We start from the raw sequence: 22,793 nt of genomic DNA, 5'->3' as shown, positions 1-22,793 counted from the left end.
AAAGCAAGTAAGTTGATTTTCACTTTCTAGTGAGATTCAATGCTTATGATATTTGCTTCAAGACAGCTAGACAACTCGATTTTGTTGCAAACGTATTTGAAACCTTGACTTCTTGAGCTTTTTCTCCCTCAGGAATCCATTCTGTGTTCACAGAAGAGAAAGCAAGTCCTGAATGAGACCTATAAATTTGATTCTTGTAGTGTCAAAACAGTAATGTATTAAATGCATATTATTATAAAAATTTAAGAAGTGTCCTAAACACTTACATTTTTATAACACACAACATATTAAATAATACATTTTCTTGTTAGCATCTGTTTGCTGTCATTGTTGGCAGGACCCATGATTTATTACTTAAATTAATGACTACAACCATTTTGGTGCTGATATATGCCCCTTACGGCTTATCGCATCACTTAAAAAATAGCATATATGCTTCTATGAGAGCAATTTTTAAATTGGTCATTCCTTTAAGTTCCTGGTGAAAGTAACATCCCTCTTTGCAATGTGAAAGTTTCAGAAGCTTGTATTACACTTTAAACTGAGTGAAATAATGCTAAGGATTAATTTCTGTAAGAAAACAGAATACAGGAATGGATCCTAGTAAAATTGTCTTCTAAGACAAGCCGGATAGAGTATTGTTACCAAGAAAAACCAACAACATTGAAAGAAGACTGGAAAGATAGTGTTCCATGTTCTTCTGATCAGGTGATGGTTAAAAGCCTTGTTCGTGTTTTTGGTTGACTAATCGTTACTATACAAGTAGATTTCAAACTCTCATAGGCATGCTCTGTCATTAGTTTTGTATCTCAGGAGTCCTTATTGTCCATGGACTTCAAATGAAGAATTTAAAGTAACTGAACTTCTTGTCAACAAGCTTAAATTTGCCAAACAGGAACCTGCACCTGTCATGGGAAAAATACTGTGATTTGTGAACAACTTAGGATAAAAACTTCTGTTTTGTACATGACTAAAGCATTTTTACCTATCTAATGGGTTTTTTTTGTACAACCCTTTCTTAAAATTCTTGTGTACATAACATCTTGAGTAATGATAGTGATATGAGTAGGAAATATTATCACTTCCATTCCACACACCAGAATATCCAGTAGCCAGATTGATAGTGATAGTCTCATTGCTTTGTGATGGAGAATTCTTGGACTTCAGTATCTTGCTTTATCCTTTTCATCTGAATAGAATGTTAACAAGTGTTGCCGTCTATCAAAACTTGGAAAAAGGCTTCAGATCAGGATGTAGTGCTGAAGAAGACTTCATTGTTTCAGTGATTGTCTTCTATTTGTGTATCTGTATTTAGGCCTTCAAAGTCCTGGAAGCATTTGATGGCCTAGATTTCCATATACTTCCAGAAAGTTCGACACTGAATAAAAATGTCCTAAGATAGCACACGTTTTTTCACAGAAAACAAAATGTTATCAAATATTCTTTCGAAAAGACTCATGTGGTAGAAAAGGTATTCTCTTATGCAATGCAGCCTGTGTGAAACTGTTTCAAAGGCAACATAAAAACTGGGACCAGAATGGAGGTAATACTCCTGTAACTGAATTACTATAAAGGGTCTTTTAGAGTTCCCCGTTGTTAACTGAGGACACAGACAACGATAAAGACATCATGTATCTCTGTTTCTATTTGTGGTTGGCTGGGAGATGTCAGAACTTCTTTCCAGTTCTCTATTGATACTGGTAACATCCAGTCCTTTATTGCATCTCTTCTGTGGAATGCAGATGCTCATTTGGAGACTACAACTTGTGGAGAGTACAGTAACTAATGGGCAGAGAGTGAGTTTATGTTCCTATATGTGAAATGGCTATTGCACATAAGCCATTTACAGCATTAATATAAAATGCATGTTGTAAATGCAGCTCTCCTTCAGTTTTCGACGCACTTGAGCAATATGTCCTCCTAGACAAGTGCATTTTCTTGGCGTACACAAAAAACAAAAAGAAGAAAATCATTTGAAAGCTAGATCTCTGGTTCTTACAGAGCTTAAAAAGGAAGATTTGCTTTGACCAGTTGGCAGGTACTCCAATAAGCCAAGCAGGGCTTGTCCAAGAGTTCAATGACCTCATTGCAATGAGTTGTCCAACACAGGAATATGTTTTCCTTTATCCTATTATTAGGAACAGGAGAATATAATTGTTGACCAAAAAGAGTAAGTTGGGCTGCATTTTTTATCTCATTTGTATTGTGTTCCTTTGACATCAGTGGTCTGAGAAAGAAAGGAAAATGGTCCTTCATGGAATAAATGCATAGTTTCAGTCTAAATATTTTCCTAGCCATATCTGTCTGCTTGGTATGTCATCTAAGTGCTGTGCATTTTTTTCCAAACAAATTCCATTGGTTGCCCAACAACTATTATTCACAAGCTTCCTGCTTACACTTTTTGTTTTAATTTACTATTTAGACACAGACCTCGACAGTGACAGACGATCATTCTTACACATTGTTATTTTTTGTGGTTTCAAGGTTTCTGGATAGAGAATTTTGTCCATTTATCTGCAATAGATGTCTGTCATTCTAACATTTTAAATCACAGTAATTTAAAGATATTATTCAAATGTTTCAGTTACTGTGTAGAAATGAATATATTTTTATGTAGACAGATTTGGGGAGGTCAGCATGTATCACATATTACTTGTTTGTGTTAGTTTATTTTGTCATTCTTAGCACTTCAGTTTCTTTTTCAAGGATATCTCTCAGTGGAACTTTGCATTAGTGGATCAGGATGTTTACTGAAATAACCTCTTGAAGTTATTAAAATATGCAGTGGAAAGCAACGTGCTTAGTTTAATGTGCTTCTGAATATTAAATGCAAGTAAAACGGTATATAGACATGGAGCCATTTGTTATATTATAGTATATGAAGCAATAGCTGTGTAAACCGTAACCTCGTAATTTTGCAAGTTCTACTTTATCATGTAGCTGTAAAAGGCAATCAAAATAAATCATGGAAGATGAAGAAATATTTTGTAGGGCTTTCTGTATGCTTTCAGAAGTGGCGCTCGATCCATGAAATTTTAGTAAGCATATTAAATAATACAATATGATATGCAACGTGTCAGGTCTGATAAATTATTTTGTATAGGACATTTATACAACATATGGTGAGCTGCTATGTGAACAGCTTAATGACTAAATTATGTTAATCTTTCTTGCCATATTTACTTTTCATTTAAGAAAAAGCATTTTCAAATTTTTATTTTATTTTTTTGATCATGTGTAGATATAAGAAAGGTGTAGGTCATCTCTGAGAAGCCGTGACAGTGATCCAAGGTTCCTCAGCTGTGCAGTGTACATAACACAGATGTTGGGAGAGTCATCTGTCAGCTATGCCTCTCCTATGGAGTTAAAGTTCTAGGGGGAAAAGAATTCGACACAGTGCTGTCAGTGTTACATTTTCACAATAGAAGAGCATGCAAATAGTCAACCTCCTGCTTAGCAGTAGTGCCCTGTCTAATGTCTGTGCTGGTTAGAATAAAAAAATAGTGGGTGCATCTAGGGCTCATAGATCTGACAAAGGTCATGCTATGCTGGGCATTTGAATTGGAAATTGTCTGGACTTAGATTTTATAAAGCTCCCACTGTTGTCGGGGAAAATTTCAGCAGGGTTTTGTCCCTAGAGAGGCCTCTTAGGCCCTTTTCTGTCCTATGAATGAATTTAGATGTGAGGGTTTCTCTTGCCTTAAAACTGTTAAGTTCATTTTGCATACATCCCCAGAGAGAAAAACTGGCAGATGCTTTTGTCTTGGAAGTGTTTAAAAGAAAACTGCAGAACAGGAACAAGGGAGAGAAGGGGCCCTGCGTGGAGTCCCAGAACATTTTGGAAATGGCCAATATGCAGTTTTCATCAGTACTAAGGCGGGGCGCAATATGGTGCCTGTAGCTCACTAGGGAATATGAATGTTGATTAAGCATACTCCCAGGCTTTGAAATCCTGAAAGCAGTGTCAGAATAATGGATGTTGAGCAAATGTCAAGCATTTGTTAATTTCTCTGTTATTTGGAGTTTATCTACCATGATCAATCAAATAAACTAGTGCTCCTCTGTTGTGGCATGTGTCATTGATATGGTGATTAGGTGGATAGAGAGGCCTTCTGCCTTTTTTTTTTTTTTTTTTTTTTTTTTTTTTAAATCCAGGTAACAGATTACATATGAGCAGCCATAACTTTAAGTTAAATATTTCTTTGCAGTTGGTTTAGTAGAAGGAGGTGCATTAACAAAATACTATGGGGGTACAGAGAGACAAAAATATTTTCATATCTGCTGTCATAAAAATTAGGTTCATGCCATTTTTGGCCTTAAAACTTTACTGTCATGGGGAAGGAGAAATTACTTCTAAATAAAGGTCGATAGAGGGATCTTTTAATTAGTCTTAAAAGGTTTGTAAACAAAGGATATCCACCCCAAAGTACTAATTTATGGCTTAGCTCCCTTCTTCACTCTAAATCTCTTGGTGTCTAAAAACTTGATCTTAACATCCTGGTATTGATGACCTTTAGTTAAAAGTGGAGATGACTCTTTTGTAAGAATATACACGCTCTTTTAAGATGTCATGTATAATGTATATATGTAAGTTTAGTTACTAACATGCAGACATGTAAACATTCCAGTTGAGAATATTTTGTTCTCTTTCTCAATTTTCACTATTTTCTGAAGTCCTTATTCTGTTACTTTGCCACTCTTAGAAATTGGGTAAACATATAACCTGATATTTAAATAAGAACAAATTAAAATTAATCTGAAAGAGAAGGTGGCTCTGTGGCCTTTGCTGCTTTACTGTAATGTATTAAAACTTTAAAATATGAGAGGATAGGGTTGGATGTTTTGTGAGGTGTTTTTGTAAAGCTACCTGAGGAATATTAGCAGTCAAATGTCAATGAATTCCAGTGAAGTTTATTTAACATCATTCTCTCTCTTTTTTTTTTTTTTTACTTTAGTCCTTATGGACTTAATATAAAGACAGTAATGTATATTTTTATTATGTTTTTGATAAGTCACAAAAATTTAAGAAATGTCAGTCATGCCATACTACTTGATGCATGCTGAGGTAATCTTCAGTTTATTTTAACATAGAAGTAATGTTTGTTGAATTATTTTTTGTTCTTCCTTGCTTCCACATTTATTTATCAAAGCCTCTAGACTCATTCTACCAAAACCGGTGAAATTTTGGTGCTTAATGAAGGTGATGCTGTATAGTCAATCTTACTGACTGTTTATATCAGAGATGATTCTGTTCTGTCAGTGTATGGAGTAAGAGTTCTTCTGGAAAGCCAGCCTTCCCTGCAGTGGCACTGCAGGAGACAAAGCTTATAGTCATTGTATGTATTTTCAGAGTAATATAAGGAACACCAGAAAAATAAATCCTCTGGAGAGGGGAGGAAGGGAAAGGAAAAGCCTGTTGATAGGAGTGGAAAGGGTTAGAGAAGTTTTAGGACACACTAATGTAATGTTATGATCAGCTCTTGTCAGATGTTCCCTTCATATTGCCTGCCATTTTAGCTAGACAGCTTTTCAAAAAAAAGAGTGCTGGAAGAACACTAGTAAAAAGAAATAGCTGGATCACCTTCTGTGCATTTCCGCAATCTTTCCAAGGGGAAGTAAGTAGTGGCATTAAATGACTTTATTCCCTCTATGGCACAATAAGCTATATCCCTGGGGCTGAAAGCAGGCTTTGTAAATATCTGCATGCATGGTACAATAACTTAGATATACAAGACAAAATACTGCACTGTTGGGTAGGTAGACAAGAATGACTCTCTTTTTTTCCCTTTTGTTCAATAATTACAAATAGCTTAAAAATTGTAATTTCTTAAAATTATAAACAATGTATAGGGCTCTAAAATCTCAAGGGGACTAGCTATAAATGGATTCACGTCTTGCCTTAAATCTGTGTCGTAATCAAAATGGGAATGCACTAAAAACTATCACTTCTGTATCATCTGTGTTTGATTCTTGAAATTATACCCTGAATATATTTTAAATTAAATCCTGAATGGGATACATAAATAAGATCCTGACTTTTTTAAGGAATTAACAGTTTTGATTGGATAACTGGAAGCTTTTTGACTTAAGGTGTTCACTTTTTATCCTGGAGAAAAGCTATGCAACAGTGTGTGCACTTGACATGTGATGCATGCAAATGCTAAATACAGTAGCAGCATGAGGCAAATGTCATTAACAGTAATTTATGTAATGAAAGCCACCTGGCTGTCTTTGTAATTAATTGCTTGTAAATAATAAATTTTAAATGTAGTTTATAGTTTTCTAAATTTGATTATATATTTTTAAGAGCAAATTGTTTAAGGGTGTTTAGGGATTTATTTAGTTTGGCACAGATATGCTTTTTATATACAGGCTAATTTTTTAATACAAAATGAACAATCTAATTAGCTCTGAATTGCCATTCATTCATAAAAAATAGTTTTCTAAACTTAAACATCTAGCTTGTACAGGACAATATAGTTTTGTTGAAAAAAAGCTCTATAGAGTAGAATTATTTTCCCCTTTCTCCACAGTAAGTAAATTTGAGATTGGACTCTGAAAAACTTACCTTGACTTCACCTGACCTGTTTCTTTTCTTGGGCAGAAGGAAGTAGCACGATAGACTAGTCCAAACAAAATGAGGGGATGAACACAAAATAAATATTTCAAATATTGCTTTCCAGTAATAGCCTACTGAGTATATTTTCACTGTGCAGGCCTTAGCCCTGTCAGTAGGCCAGATAAGACAGGAGAAAGGTAAACTCCTGGTTGGAATTGTATCTTCTTTGCCTTAACTGCTTGTTGAGGTCCATTGCTGTTGCACCCTAGGAATATCCTTCTTTGCCCAACCAACATCAGATAAGGAGCTACTTTAGTGTATTTTTGTCTAATGGTTCAACATTTAGATTGTGCTACTAAGATAAAGATGTCAAACTTGCAAACATATTTTTGGTACAGTCTTAACTGAAATAAATTGAAATAAAGTGTGGGTGATGTACAGTTGAGTGCAAATGAAGAGTTCACAGATGTTTTTGCCTTTTTTTCTCAGGCTCTGATACGCTGCTGTATGCCTCTCCTTTGGGATGTTCACTGATTCTTTCCTGGGTATTAAGAAACTTTTCTTCTTGCTATGTAACTTGGAGTAGTTGAAGTCAAGGACAAACAAATTGTCTACTTTCACTAGTCTCAGGCATTGGGGGGTTTTATTTAATTTCCTCTAAAAATTTAATGACAGAGTTAAAAGCAGAATTTTTGAGAATACCAGGAAATGGAGGTGTGGTGGATGAGTACTGAGATTATCAATGTGTATGCAGGAGATAAATCCTGTGTGACTCCTATCAGTTTCTTTTGTCAGTGGACTCCCTGCCTAGGTTCTTAAAGGGTACCAGACAAGTTCTGCTGTCTGTAAGCTGAGGATGTTCAATAGTCATCGAAGCTTGATGTCAGACTATTTGGGAATTTTAATTTCATGTTTTAGCACTGACAATGTATTTCTTAAGCCCTTATTGTATATAAAATATACATATTTTTATATATATATAAATATATATAATATATATATAAATATATATATATTTTGTTCTGTATTACATCTGAAAATATTTTTCAGTTTGATAATTTGACCTTACAATATAGTTTTAAATTTTAATGGAAGAGACTTGAAACATTAGTGAAATAGTATTTACTTGTAGAGGTCTCTGTGGGGGTTTGGCATTGGAACAGGTTTCAAACATTCATGCAACAAGCACTGTTTAATTCCAGAAAGAAGTTATATCAGAGCAATATCTTGGGGAAATTACTGTCTATTTTTCACTAATTGCTTATTAAGATTATAAGACTGAAAAAGTAGTTTCTTTTCGTATGGAACTGCTACTCTTCTATTCCTGTGGTTTTTTTAACACATTATGTATTTATCCACTGTTGAAGCCTGATGTTGTTCTTCTTATCATAACCATATATATGTGAATGGAAAAATAGCATTTTTGTTCTTCTCTTTTCAGGTTGGGAGTTTGATCATAAATAATTTGTAATCATTTGAATATAGCATATTTTGAGTTACACTTGTAATATTGCTGTTGGAAGTTACATTTTTGTGGTGTGGGTGAAGGAAGGTGTAATTTAATTCTGCAAAGAGCTAGCATTATTTTGGGATCATTGCCTGTATTGGTTATTTGTACTTACCTTTGCAATTTATTTTTACACATCTAATACAGATTGTTCAAAGTCTGCAGTTGTTTTAAAATATATTGGTTGTCACAAGAGACATCAAAAAATTAGGTGTCTACAGGAAGAATTGGTGCTCTGTTCTTAAAGGAACTTCTAAGTCTTCCTAAATGAAAAATCAAACAGTATCTAATACTGGCAATTTTCCTCTGTCTGCTGCTAGAACTTATTGGCCAACTAGGTCAGACATTATTAAAGTTCAAGTGGCCCAGTGGGAAAAGTAATGGCCTTACGCTACTATGAATTTTAAATGCTGCCATTTCTATGTATTGCACCATCATCTGTTCTTGCACATCACTAAATTGTATAGAAGTTGTGGGACCAACCAGTGTCAAGGTCATAGAAGTGATGACTCTTCTCAAGTAGCCTTTGCTGAGCTTTGTCATACAGTTATACTCATAACCCTGGCTATAGGCAGCAAAGTTGTATGCACATGCCTGAATTTAACCTTTTTATTATCATTGAATAGTGTAAGCCTGCAATGCAGGATGTCTTTCTCCTCAGAATCTTTACTTTTGGGTTTTATTTTTGATCCTGCCAAAGCTATGAAATTGACTTTGAGGCAAAGGCAATTTTTAGGGATCTGTATTTAAGTCTTTTGAGTTGAGCTGTTGTACAGCTTACTCAACTGGGTATCAAAGAATTTTAAAATAGATTAATGCTATTGTTCTTCAGATGAGCTTGAATTTCATCTTGATTTTAAATGTAATCATACTAAGTTTGAAATGAGCATATCCTAACATAATTCTTGTCATATATGTGTATATCTACACACACACACTGCATAATAATAATATTAATAATAATAAAAATAAATTTGTAATGGGAGTATTTCCTCTACAGAACTGAATTGACTTTGTAGTTCCCAAAGGTGTAGCTACTGATAATGATTCATTGTATGAAAGGCTTCTTATGCAGAAATAATAAAACTGGTTTTGTATTCCAGACTTGTACCAGTGTAGCTGGAAAGCTGGAAAATTGGAAGATGGCCACTTTATAGAAGTTAGCATGTTGTAACAATAGAGTTAGGTACTTCTATGTTACTTAGTAACTCTAATTCAAACTCCCTTATTGATTTAAACATATATATTCACACACATGCATGTATACAGATGAGTATATTGATTTAGCTGAGATTGCTAATTCACTGGTTTCTGATAAATCGATTTAGATTTGTGAATGATAAAAGTACAAATGTGTACAGAGACAATGCTCTGCTTTTTGAGAATTTTCATTCAGAGAAGTGACCACAAGCATACCAAACTATAAGACTGTAGTACTAGAGGCTACTGTGAAAAAAGGCTAAAGCTGTAACTATTCTAGAGGTCAATCTGCCTCCCTTGTTCCATGTTCTTCAGTGCTTGGATGCATACAACCTAACAGTTCCCAAGCTTTGGGTAGGCCTTTGGTATTCCTGAGCCTTCCTGGATTCTCTTGTGGAATCATTCAAACTGCTAAAAAGCCTTTTTTTTTGTCTGGACAATCCTGACACCTGGAATAAATTCTGAGAATCCACTAGTTGTCACCTCCTCTCAGGTGGGAAGTTGACCATCAGACTGGCATTGGGTCACTTACAGGTGTAACCGTGGTGCTTAGTGCCTGCATCCTGCAATTCTGGGAACCCATGGAGTCTTTATGTATCCATGCATGTTATGCATTTGAAACAATGCTATTAGATCTATTTGAAATCCATTACTGACAGAGTTTTTACAAAGAAGAGTGGACTGGCTAGCATGTGATAAGCAGTATAAACGTTGCTTCCTTTACGAGCCCCTGTTCCAAATCATTTGCAGTACGGAAGATGAGAATTTGTCTGTTTGGATTTCTTTCACATCTTTAATAATATAACAGGAAAAATGTGTTCTAGACACATGCTCTGAAACTTCAGGATAGATGTGAGGAGAATTCCCCTTTCACCACCAGTCTTCTAAATTTGTCGGATTTATATCTTTCTTTCCTCACTTAAATGCTAAATCCAGCATGGCACCACCACACTGTTCTAGCCCTATTACTTTTATTTTAAAGCTCAATATTGTATTAGTAAAAGTATTTTTAAACTTACTATACATGGAAAGGGGAAGTTCTTTTCCAATTAAAAAAATGAGACTTGTTATCTACTTCAGAACATACCATGAAAAGGTATAAGTAGCACTGCATGCTCACTAGAGACTGTGGAAGGAAAGAAAAAACTTTCCACCCTACTTGAATTCCTGCTATAGGTAAGTGTCAGTGTATGTTCTTCAGAGAGAAGGTTTGATACTGCAGCTTCGGGATTTCACAGCTTCTGAATTTTGGAAGCTTCTGAATTTTGGAAGCACAGCTCTTGCCCCTACACTCGTTTTTTTAACCAATATATTTATCATTTTAACAAGGTAGAATATTCCATTTTGTGAAAAGGAAGCAATGAAGCCATTCTCTTTATATATAATATATTTGTCTTATGGACTATGCTTTCCCCCGCTTGTTTTCACTTGTGTGAATACTTTTGGATGAAATACTGCAGTTCATATTTATTCTTGATTTATTTATATTTTTTTTACAAATCTCTCTAGATACTCTTCTTTGTTCCATGAATACATTAAATATAAAACTGATTTTTTTACTCTTTCTACTCTAGGCAACAAGTGTGGAGTTAAAAGTGAGGGAAAGGAAACTCATTTTGAAACATGAAGCAAGTGGAAACTTGGTTTGCACTGACAACTTCATGTGTTCAGTAATCTCAGAAAATAAAGTAAAAAACTACTTTACCTGTAAAGAACTCATTATTTGCAAGGGCTGAGAATATAATAGTTGCATAACATTTGTTATGTTTGGATTTTTTCTTGGTGAGGCTGAAGTAAGCAGCAAATATTAAGCTGGATGGCACTCCAGATCTTGGTTACATTTGCAACTCTGGTTTGTTGAGGTGATGATCTGGTACAAGTAAATTGCTTTCATCATTACTAGCTGCTTCTTAGCCAGAGTTTAGTATCTACTCTAGTTATGAAGCACAAAACTGCTTATATGAAGTAGTAACTTACCTGTTAATACTTCTTATATGGATACTCATTGCAAACCAGAACATTTCTGAAACACTCTCCAGGGATTATAGCATTCCTTTTCTACCAAGGGGTAGACAAGGGATTCATTAGAAGAGAATGATCTGAATTTTATTCTTACATAGTAAATGACCAATGGGCATATTCTTTTTCTGGTGCCAAACTTACAGTTTTCTTTCTAGCTTTACTGATCTATAAGTTCTTAATGTTGGACTTGTATATTAGAGATAACTTTGATAACTGTTGTGGATATAATATTGCTGCTAGCAAAAATTTTCTTGCTTCTTTCTAAGCCTGTGGGATACTTTTCTCATGAAGAGATTAGCAGAAGTTCCGTAAACTATTAACACCTGCGACCTTGTAGAACTATGTTTATGGTACAGTAGAAAAATATTTTGACAATGATGTTTAGGATTTCTAGCCAATCCACCCAGGGGGTGGCTGATCCTTAGTCCAATTAGACTATGAAGAAAAAAGTCTATAAAAGAGTTTGTAAAATAATTAAATAAATCAATCTTGCTGCACAGTTCCTGCCTCTTGGATCTTCTCCCTATGGCTGCTGGCTGCAGTAATAAACTGTAGTACTTTTTTCTTTATGACAAGCAAATTTTTTTATCTTTTTATCACTTGGGACCTAGAAATTACACTTGATTTTTTAAATAAAAGTAATTTTATCTTTAAAAAATGGGCATTTTTAAGTGACCTTATATTTCACAGTTTTCTGCTCAAATCCACTTATGTATTGGCAAGAGCACAAAGTACATCAGGCATTCAGATAGAAGTATGCCACTGACATCAACACAGAATAACAAAAGGTAAATTGGCATCATTGTGGATGCCAGTATACAAGAAAAAGAGGGTATCTGAAGAGTGAGGCTGGATGCTTTGAACAGACCTCTGGGAGTTAGATTCATTACCATCTGGAATTGCAGAAGAAAATGTTTCCATGAAAGTTGTCACTTGTCACTACAGAACTTAAGAGAAAAGTTTGTTTCTGTTCCTGGAAAATATAATTAGTTCTGCAAGAGTGGTAACAACTTAATTTATTAATTCTATATATTCTATTAATTATATATTTTATATATTATATTTTATATATATTATTATATATAATATATTATTATATTATATTATATATATTAATTCTATTAATTCTAAACAATTTAAATGGGAATTATTATATAAACTTAGAGTTATGACTTTTAGATTTTTTGTTTGTTTGTCTCAGAAAATCGGCAGTTATGTACCTTGGCTCTCAACAGACGAGTCTGCTTGTCACAAACATGTCTATATTCCTAGCCTTCAAGTAAGCCATGAGGCTTGCTATATAGTTTATTCCATGAAAGGCAATAACACAGTACACAAATGTTGAATAAAAAACACTTTCAGTGTTACGTTTGTTTTCCTGGATAGCTCAGCGATATTCATTTGTCTGCTCATTTGTTGCTTCGGAATCTTGTATAGAAGTATCAGAGGATGGATGGAGCCCTGGGAATTTAGCTGTTCCTGTAGAAGTAGTGATAACTTCTGTGGTAGTGTTCCTGCTGTCAGTATCAGCAGCTGTGATCATGCTGTCTTGCTATTCAAATGCATGTTCATGACTTCTCTCCCTTCTCCAAGTACATAGTACTGTCTTCTTCAGTGCTTTCTGAAACCATGATGTTTCAGTTTTCATTCAATGGGATCTTGCAATAGATGACTCCATCTGTGTTTTGAGGAGCTATTTCATTTTGCCAGGAAGTGGTCAATGGAATTGTAGCAAGGAAATGCTAAGTGGCAGATGAGTGGTTTTAGTGTTTTAAGACAGGAACTGTGTTAACCAGAAGAAACATGGAAGCAGCCATGTGAAGATATAAATCCACTTCTCCTGGAGAAGGAGTAAGCTCAGCTGGTAGCAAGGCCTGAAATTCTTTGAATGCTGTTACTGAAATAATTCTCTTTGCCCCAGTGGTAAAGTTTCTGTACTGCAATCCAGTATATATTCAACTTGCACTGTTACTGGAATAAATTGGTTTAGTATTTGTGCTAAGTCCTAAATTATCTGAACAGTTGGAAGCATAGGAGTGTTGAACCAAATTGCAGTAGCAGGTCAAAATCCAAGGACAGAAAGGGGACAAATAAAATGGACAAGAATAGAAGAATAAGAGAAACATTTAGTTTTGAAAAGACCTTGAAAGTCATCAAGTCCAACCATTAACCTAGCAGTCCTAAGTCTGCCATTAAAGGTGGAGTGTAAAGGCATGGAGGGATAATGATCTTAGGTTTTTTTGATATGTCAGTATATAACAGGATAATGGTAGAACAAGTACAGTTATCATACCAGGAATAGCCTAAAAACAAAAAAAGCTATATCAGTGGAGGAGAATTCAAACCAGAAATCTAGTCAAATGCTGTCCTGTTCTGTTTTGGGTTTTTCTCACATCTATCTCTAAATTCAGTTCTACCAATGTGACCATGTAAATCTACAAGGTAATAATAGTTATGTGGTGAGCCATTAGGGGGCCATATGTATCCACCTTATTTATAGCCTGCAAGTTTGGGGTTTTTTTAAATCAACTTGAAATATCTTAGCATTCTCTATGTGTATAGCCTGTGCAAGTATGTAATCTTAATTTCTTTCCTTTGTTCACCTTCTAGTGATTACATGTGCAGGTTGCAGGTGGTCATAATTGGATTGTGCACCTTTTCAAGAGGCATTGTGGTATGTAACTCCTGGCCTCTGTGTCACATGTATATTTAAATATTATTTAAATACTATTTATTTGATTTAAATAAAACATTTAAATTCTTTACTATATGGTACTTATTTTTTTCTGTAATCCATTAATTAAATAAATCTGTATATTAGGCAGTTTCTGTTGCTATCATTTTTCTACAGTTTTAACATTCAGTGAGTACTCAGGGTGAACAGTCCCATGTGTAAAATACCAAAGATCAAGGCTCAGCATACTGCTGTCATGCAGATGTTGCACTGGGCAGACAAGCCCAAAATACAGAGTTACGGCAAAAATGCTGGAAGCACAGTTATGGATAAGACATACTTGTGAGCTCTTTATGTAGCACTGCATTAATCTAGTCACTTTGTTCCTGATTCTTCAACTGCTTGGTTTAGAGGTAACTTTACATCATGCTGCATATACATACTGTCTGTTTAACTCTGATCCAACCATTTAGTTGTGACTCAGTGTTCCCTTTTGAAAGTGGGAGTAGGACTTCTCTGTCTTAAATTAGTGTTTCTGAAGTGTGACAGTTGGAAGGAGAAGGGTCATTTATGTATGGAGAGAACATGTACTTTTAATGTAATTATTATATGATACAGGCGTTAAATTCGCATACAAGAAATCTGACAGAAGAGTGAGACTTTAGACATTGTAGAATCTTTGAACTACCTATGCTGTGCCTTAGTAGGTAAGTTCATGAAAGGAAAAAATGTTAATTATTCATAGTGCTTTGCTGTACCATAAAACTCGATTTATTGAGACTATAATTTGTTCAAGTTGCATGTAGTAGAAAAATATATCAAGAGTAATTAATAGTATTCAGGATGTGATGAGGTAGATATATCCACAGAGGACAATTGAAAACAGTAGTGTGTGGTATTGATTGCCTTTCAGAGGAAAAAAAATCTTGTCTCGTTTCTAAATGTTAACAATTCAGAGAGAAAAATTCCCACTTGGGAAGAATGCTTTCCAGGTTGCTTCATTGCCAGGTGTTTGACACTGAGCGGAGCCTTAGATGAATGAAGCTTATGGCAGCTTTTGGAAATGACCGACTCCGGGGAATCTCGGCTTCCTGCTGTGAAAGTTTCCATTTTCAAAGCACATCAGTTTCAGTGGGAATGTTCCACTGGTCCCATATGCTACTTCTGACAGAGGGGAAAGTTTTTAACCTGAATATGAGACAGCTACTGAAGAAGTTCCCTTGCTGCTAACAAAATGAATTTCAATATGTTGCCAATGAACAAGCGGCATGTTCCCAAATGCTGATAGAATTTAACTCCGTCGATTATTAACGGAAATTTTGCTTTAATTTCCTTTTTTTCCCTGTTACCTTTTAGCTCCACTACCTGCTCCTGGTAGGACTTTTGGGTTCTAAAGTTGAATCACCCAAACAATATGCTAGTTTGATTTGAAATTCTTGCTATATTTTCCTCCCCTCCCTCATACGTTCTCTCCTTGACCTAGCAGCAGGAAGCCTTTGTCTGAGGTGTTCATCTGGAACAACTTTTCCACACTTGTTTTCATGTTCTGTTAGATTACAGGGCAGCAGGCCTACCTTTGAAGCTCCCTTCTCTTTTGTTTCTTTGCAGTGCACTCCAGTAATTAACTTTGTCCTTCTTTTATTTGTTCCAGTCAATCGCAGTCCACTCTGCTGAGCATCTTCTCCCAGGAGTACCAGGTTAGAAGTTTTCTCCTTTGTGAGGGTTGACAGGTGCCTAATTGAATGATGAATGTCCCTTTATTTCTTTGTAATTGAACTGCCAGCTTTCTGATTGGTTTGGAGGATGTTCCTTTTTCCACATCAAGCACCGCCTGAGTCTCAGTGGATGGCTGCCAAGCCTACCCATCCATCTGTCTAATAACATCTAGCCTTTGCTTATTTGGTGGACCTGTAATAAATTATGCTAAACCATTATTATTCTGACAATAATAATTTCCCTGTGTTGCGTGGTTCCATGTGCTAAATGTTTGCTGACTTGCACTGTCAGTGCTGCTTTCCATTGCTGACAGAGATGATGATAAATGACCATTGCCGAAGTGGCAGAAGGCAAGAGAGGCAGAAAATGGAGTCATTTATCATGAGATGACAGGTGTCAGTCAAGTGGCAAGTCTCTATGGAATTACTTTTTGTAGTTTTTCAAATAAGTTGTTTTTAAGCAATGTTCTTCCTGGTTAAAAATGCCAATTGAATTGTAAAACTAGAGTGCACCAGACTTAGATGGAATTGAATTGAGGGAAAATTAATACAAAGGTTGAAAGAGAGAACAAGTTTTTCTTTGCCCTCAGCAGCCTTCTGTAAACTTATTTAGATTCAATTATTGTGACCTTACTGGCTTTTACATATGGTACATTGCAGTACAGTCTGAAGACGTTCAATTCAATAGGTAGATTGAATGTCATTTCTGTTCGGAATCTAAAAACAGGGTTCACATCTATCAAAGTGCAGCCAAGGATTGTGTGTTTGCGTAGTCATGATTTCTGTGTTTTGATCTATGACACATTTGTAAAACTCTTTGTTTTTTCATTTTTGTAGAAACAAATCAAAAGAACACATGCCAAGCATCACACTGCTGAAGCTATCGAAACTTACTACCAAAGGTATGACCTCCTCACCCCAGTTAAGATTCTTATCATAGCTACTGGGTTTTATGGCAGTTGTGAGTAAATTAGCTTATTAAGCTAATTTTCTATAAAAATAAATTAAAAATTTGGGAATACAGAATGGTTCACCTAAAAATGTTTTTCACTGGAAATATAGAAGTTTTTCAGGATTTGGTCATTCTGATTAAGAATGAGTTTACTTCCCTGTCTCTAAGTCAGGATAGGCAAATATTTTTTCATTGTATGTGATAGCATTTATATGTATTGCCTATACTTTGTAATTTTTAGGATTTCTCTGTCAAGTCTAATTTTGATGACAACTTCCTTACAGCAAGAGAGCTTGTTCTGTTACAGTTGCTTGTTTAAAATATTTGTGTTACATTTAAAAAAGTTACATACTCATGTATTGCCAGTTAAAGCACTAATTTTTAGATCATTCCTGTTTTGTCAACACAAGTGTCAGAAATAGTTTTTTAAGGGAGGATGAAAACCTTTATGTCATATTACAATTGTTTGCATCTGAAGCTAATAAACTGTGTTTGCTGCACCTTATAGTTTTTCTGTTAGTTCTATAGGCTTTACTAAAAATAATCCAATGACATAATTGGGGCATACTGATAACAGGTAAGGATATGCAATTAAAATACTACTTTGTAGACTGACATATCTGAAGAGCATGCATGGCAAATGAATTCATACTTGTGATTATAGATGTCTGATATTCCTGCTTAATACTAATCTGTATGAATCAAGAAAATAAACAAAGAGCCTTCATTTGTAAACAATTAACTGTTCTTCCGCCAGAGTCACGTATTTCAAGCTTAACCACAGCCTGATTATATCAGACACTGGCTTAGAATACCTAGTGTGAAATGTATTAGATGGGTGCTTGATTTCATTTTTTTACTAGTTGTACTGTTCTGTAAAATTTGTACTGGATCACATCACACTTTCCCTAGGGTTGATCCTTGTTTAGGAAGAATATTGACTTAAAATTTTGTTGTGCTAATAACATGCATATACAGTACTACTTTTAATTATTTTTCACTAGCATAGTTTCAGTGAAGTGGCCTGTGGTAATTGTAACTGCTGTGTGAGTAACCCTTTTCTTAGAATATGTGTAAATCACTAGTAACAGCCTGAAACATGGGACCAAATTTTGCTTTATGCAAAGCAGCAGTTGTATTGGTGTCAGTAGGGTTGTAGGTATGATTAAGTTTGTCTCACATCAGGTAGGAGGATTTGGTCTCCTGTCTTCTTCTGTAGTCTGAAGTATGATAGCAGTACATAACTACTGCATTATGTATGAAGCTGTGTGGTAGTGGTAGGGAAAATCATTCTTTATGCTACTTCTGGGTATGTCATTTTGCAAGTGTATTATCATGGCTGAATAAAATTCACATGTTTAAAAATCAGAGATGTTCTGGTCAATAGTTAGAAAACTCATCTCAGTCCTGTTTTAGTAGATTTACTGTGTAGTATGTTTTGTAAGCTCCAGAAGCAGACAACTTGAGTTAGAAGCCACTTTGAAATACTTCAGGCGTAAACATGACAAACATGTCTTCTCCTCTGTTCTTCTGTAGCATCCACTTTACTGCTGTAAACCCCAGTCTGGATGCTATGCTCCTTATTATTTCTGCCGACATACAAGCAGATAATTGTGCTGTCATTGCTTTTTTAGGTCACAAAAAAACAGGTTTTGAAGGTAGTCATTTCCAGTGATCCCTGTTAGGAGCAAGTAAAATATTTGAGTAGAGTAGTCTCTTCTGCTCGGCTGAGACTTACTAGTCTGAAACTTAGGCAAACACAAAGTACAAGAAGGATCAGCAAGTTTTCAGAACAGTATTGCCATCAGCTTGTGAGACCTGTTAGTCTATAATGGAGTTGCCAGAAGCGTTAGAAATATCTGACAGAAATCTACTTCATTGTCAGTGTAGTGTTGCTGTTCAATCATTTTGATGCATGTTTGAGAACATTAATCTCAAGTACGTTTTCCCGGTTAGGTATTTTGTATATGATCTCTCATTTTCTTCTGTTACAAATTTTCAAGGTTTAAACATACACAAGGCATCTTGTTTGTGGGGTTTTTTTTTATGTGGAACTGAAATAGGTTACAGCAAAAAGCTTTTTTCATTTCCTTAATTCATTACGCTTCAGAATAACTTGCAAGCAAAAAGCCCTCTATCTAATCTTATGTGAAGGGGTTTTATAAAGGTGTTCCACCCATTCCACAGAAAGGTAAAATGATAAAGCATTTTAATGTCTGTAACTAATGAGCAGAAGAGTGTCTTCTGATGGATAGATAATGATAGAGCTGGAAAGGCTGTGGCCTTCTAATGATGTCAGTAATGATGTGCTATGCGAATACAGATAGGATAAACGAGCAGGTTCAAATGTTGGTAACTATTGTTCTTTTCCACATGGCTGCAAAGCACAAAGTGGCTTCCAGTATCATAGCTCCTTCCCATCAGCTTCTGAACACAGGTCTTAGGCTTTGTCGAAATGTAAATATCAAGCAGTGAAAGTAACAGAAGTGAGGAAGGCGACATTGTGTGAAGCGATGGTCAGAAACATCATTCTGTGATACCCTCAACCAGAAACATTAAGCCTTTGCCACTGATAGGATAATGACTTTCTATCAACCTTTGTTGAATCCTAAATATTCTTCTTTTGTTTTCTCTTTAGAATATTAATTGTTTTGACTGATTTCACTAAAGTAAGCCTTTAGTATTTAAACCACTGCCCAGTTGATAAAATCTGGAATAAATTTGAAAATCTATGTTTTCGTGCGTAGTAATGAATTGAGTAAGATATACAGTGCACCTTCATAGTTGAAGGTCATGTGGAACCAAAAATCTTTACTGTGAATAATCGAGGTTTATTTGTCTGTGATGCATCTTTAAGTAGTACAGATATAATTTATTTGTGTGTCATTAAGCTACATTTTTTAAAATTTCTTGATATATTCGGTTTTTTTACCAGTGAGTTCATTGAGATGGATATATTTTGGAGATGAATAGAATAGGAGACAACCCTGGAAAGTTAGTGATTGCTTAAAATTCTTATTTCTTAAAAGATTTCCCATTAAATACTCTGTAATGGGGTATTTTCCCCCAAAAGAAAAAGATTCACAGGGGATGCTGACATGTATAAACTGGTCTTTTCTTGCCACTGCAAAATTACCTGGCTTTGTCTTGTCTAGGTACCTGAATGGGGTGATGAAAAATGCAGCTGCCCCAGTATTGCTGGACCTGGCCAATGAGGTAATCGTCTTTACTTTTTTCTTTAATCTTCCAGTGTAAAACCTGAGGGGCATATCTGTAGTGACTTCAGTGAGAAATGTAATTAACCTAAAAAAAATGGTTTCAAGGCACATTAGACATTTAAAATGGTTCCCCAGTCTGTTAGTACTTAAAATAATTAGACAAAAAGCCACATTTATTAATAAATCAGTTAATGTAATTAGTCTCTTAACTTCAAGGCAAATGTGTAGGATACCCTGAATTTGTATTTTGCTGAAAATTTCCAGCAGACGATAGGTCTTTAATGTGTAAACTTACTAAAAATTCTCACATTGATTAAACGGAATTGTATCAGTTTGATTCCTTGTTTTTAATAACAAAACCCATCTAAGTTATTACTACTTTTAGTGATAGGAATGCTTAAACCAGATCATTTTCCTGACTCCATTTATTTCTGTTCATACGGATTAGAGGATGGTTAATGAAAACTGCTTAAGATAAAGCACTTAAGCAGAAAAAATTCCTCAGTGTATGAAAAGTTCTGTACGGATGCCATTAAAGTCTTGACAAATTTATTGTTGCTGTTTATTAGCTAGAATATGAATTTGCCTCATTATACAAGGTGTTATTTGTATTAAAAACTGCTATCTTAGCACTACCTTAAAGAAGAGGTACAAAGTTTGAAAGAGTGGCAAGGAGTTTCCTAGAAAAAAAACTGATGAAATACCTGTTTTCTAAACTCTAAAACATTTATTTACCATAATAGTAACAGTACAATAGCTGATACTCCCTGGAACTGCTTATGCAATCCTCAGAGGGATAAAATGAAATGTATGCTGTTTTCTGTTGCATTTTAATAGAAAATGTAAGAAGGAAGCAGAAAATGAGTGTTTGCATTAAAAATGATATGGCACTATGAGCATTAAGTGTAGCAATAGCAGCAAGTTCTACATGTTACATTAGTAAAAAAGAATGGTTTTTCTCACATGTACATGGCTGCAGCCAGCAAATGAGTGATTACCTATCAATTACTGGAAGGTTTTAATGGTCTGTGAAGTGTCTGTGTAACCTGATCGTACAGTTAACATAGAATAAAGGATTTATTTCATATTAGTGGTAATGTGTAGCTTCTTACCATCTCTGGAAAAGACAAGTCTTGAAGTACTGAGAATAGAATGTACTTTACATAAATAAGTACAATCTTATTAAGAATTTAGGTAAACATCTCGATGCCTGATATATTGCACCTATATTATATGGGAACTGTCATAAAAATATTTCAAGCACAAAGTAATATATCTGTTACTGGTTCTTTGTATATTTTTCCCATTGATTTAGAGATGATGCATATAATTTCTGACTCCAGTGAGCATATCTTTGTTTATATTTCACTAATGCATTTTTGCAATTCAGATCAAAGATATCTGCAGTTCAGAAATAAATAAAAATTAAATCTAAGAGAAAGGGGAGATACATAAAGAACTTATCTGCTTCTGGTTTTGTAGTAGCAGGTATATCAGAAAGGCAATGCGTTTTGTGACTGCCGCCTAATGCATTAGGGAAACGTGGCAATAACCAGCACCAGATTACTGCTTCCAAACAATCAAGCTGCCATTTTTATATGATAGTTAATATTTAAATGACATACTCTTGCATCTGCTGACAATTGATGTAATGGTAATACTTTATGAGTCAATATATATTTAATCAGTGGAAACTGTAAAAATTGATGAGAAATATATAACATAGCTGTATTACAGTATGTAGCAGCTCTGTTAAATAGGAAAAGCTCCATATTGTTATCTTTTGGGGTTGTTTTTTGAGGGTTTATAAAACTACTTCTAATTTTTTTTTTTTAATGAAATTATTTTCCAACTGTTCATATTGCATATATAGTACAAAAAGACTAAAATAAATCACATTTTTGTTAGAAACAATAAAATTAGTCACTGTTCTCTTCATACAAATGTTTTCAAGTGAGATTTGAAGCACTATGAATTTTACTTACATGCTAAATTCTGACGTGAAGCATGATGGCCCTATTTCAAAGAAAGATGGACACATGATTAATATGAAAATTAGGGCGATGCAAGTACCTGAACTAATAAGGTAGTCCTTATTCAGGCTGGACTACCTTCAGTAATTTCACCATTTTTCATGTGTCAGCTCTGATGTGGGTTACTGGAAATAAGCAGCTCCATGGAAAGCATTTCTCTCTACTTGGGGAATTTAAGGCCATCCAAGTACATACATATTTGTAAAAATATATATGCACAAATGGAGCAACCTTTTTTGTCTGGTTACTAAATCAAAATGAAATTTTTGCAATAATAATGAACTTGAAAAGATGGCAAGAAAAATTCACTGTGACAATGTATGAGCAAGGTTTACTGTCTCATAGTTAAAATTCTGATTCACTAAAGCAGTATTTTAATGGTATATAAAAAGCTATTGTAATTTCGGGAGCAACTACGTCATCCATTTTTCATACAAATAAAAAAAGTTGCAATGAAGGAATAGCTTTGTTAAAAATGAAAATATAAGCTCGAAAGTAATTTTGACCAAGCCCAACACATCTGCTAGAAATATTGATGCTAAGGATATGTGGTATCACTTGATGGGTACCATATGAACGAATATTCACAGCAAAGGATCACCACTTCTTTTCCATGATGAATAACCTTATAAAAGGGATTTCACTCTCATATTTTACAAAGGGTGGTTCAGATGCAAAATGTACAAACATAATAAACAGGATTATATGTTGTCTACCTTATTTGGTTTTTCACTGGTACTGGGGATTACTACTACACATTTGGTGCAAATAGTTGAGTTGGGTAATTGGAAAAAGATCCTGTTTCCTCTATTTTGCTCTTTCATTTTAATCTACAAATAGATTACAGTTCTGACAAGTGTGCATCTAAATGCATTTACCTCCTGAAATTCTGTTTTTGTTTTTGTTGGGCTAA

At 34.8% G+C, this 22,793-nt stretch overlaps 1 protein-coding gene across 6 annotated transcripts in view; it reads left to right on the top strand.

The window, feature by feature from the left end:
- Window positions 1–22,793, top strand: part of CDIN1 (CDAN1 interacting nuclease 1) — a 125,753-nt gene that overhangs the window by 11,545 nt on the left and 91,415 nt on the right. For 5 of the 6 annotated variants that reach the window (XM_069017709.1, XM_069017707.1, XM_069017706.1 and 2 more), the window contains exons 2-4: window positions 15,614–15,659; window positions 16,515–16,579; window positions 19,785–19,845. In XM_069017709.1, the coding sequence (XP_068873810.1) occupies window positions 15,614–15,659; window positions 16,515–16,579; window positions 19,785–19,845 (172 nt within the window). Of the gene's footprint in view, window positions 1–13,918; window positions 13,963–15,613; window positions 15,660–16,514; window positions 16,580–19,784; window positions 19,846–22,793 lie in introns of those variants that run through there. The other variant, XM_069017710.1, reaches the window with a different exon arrangement.

This window comes from Aphelocoma coerulescens, chromosome 5 (genome assembly GCF_041296385.1).
Source record: "Aphelocoma coerulescens isolate FSJ_1873_10779 chromosome 5, UR_Acoe_1.0, whole genome shotgun sequence".
NCBI lineage: Eukaryota > Metazoa > Chordata > Aves > Passeriformes > Corvidae > Aphelocoma > Aphelocoma coerulescens.
This window is presented reverse-complemented; position numbering and strand designations above follow the sequence as displayed.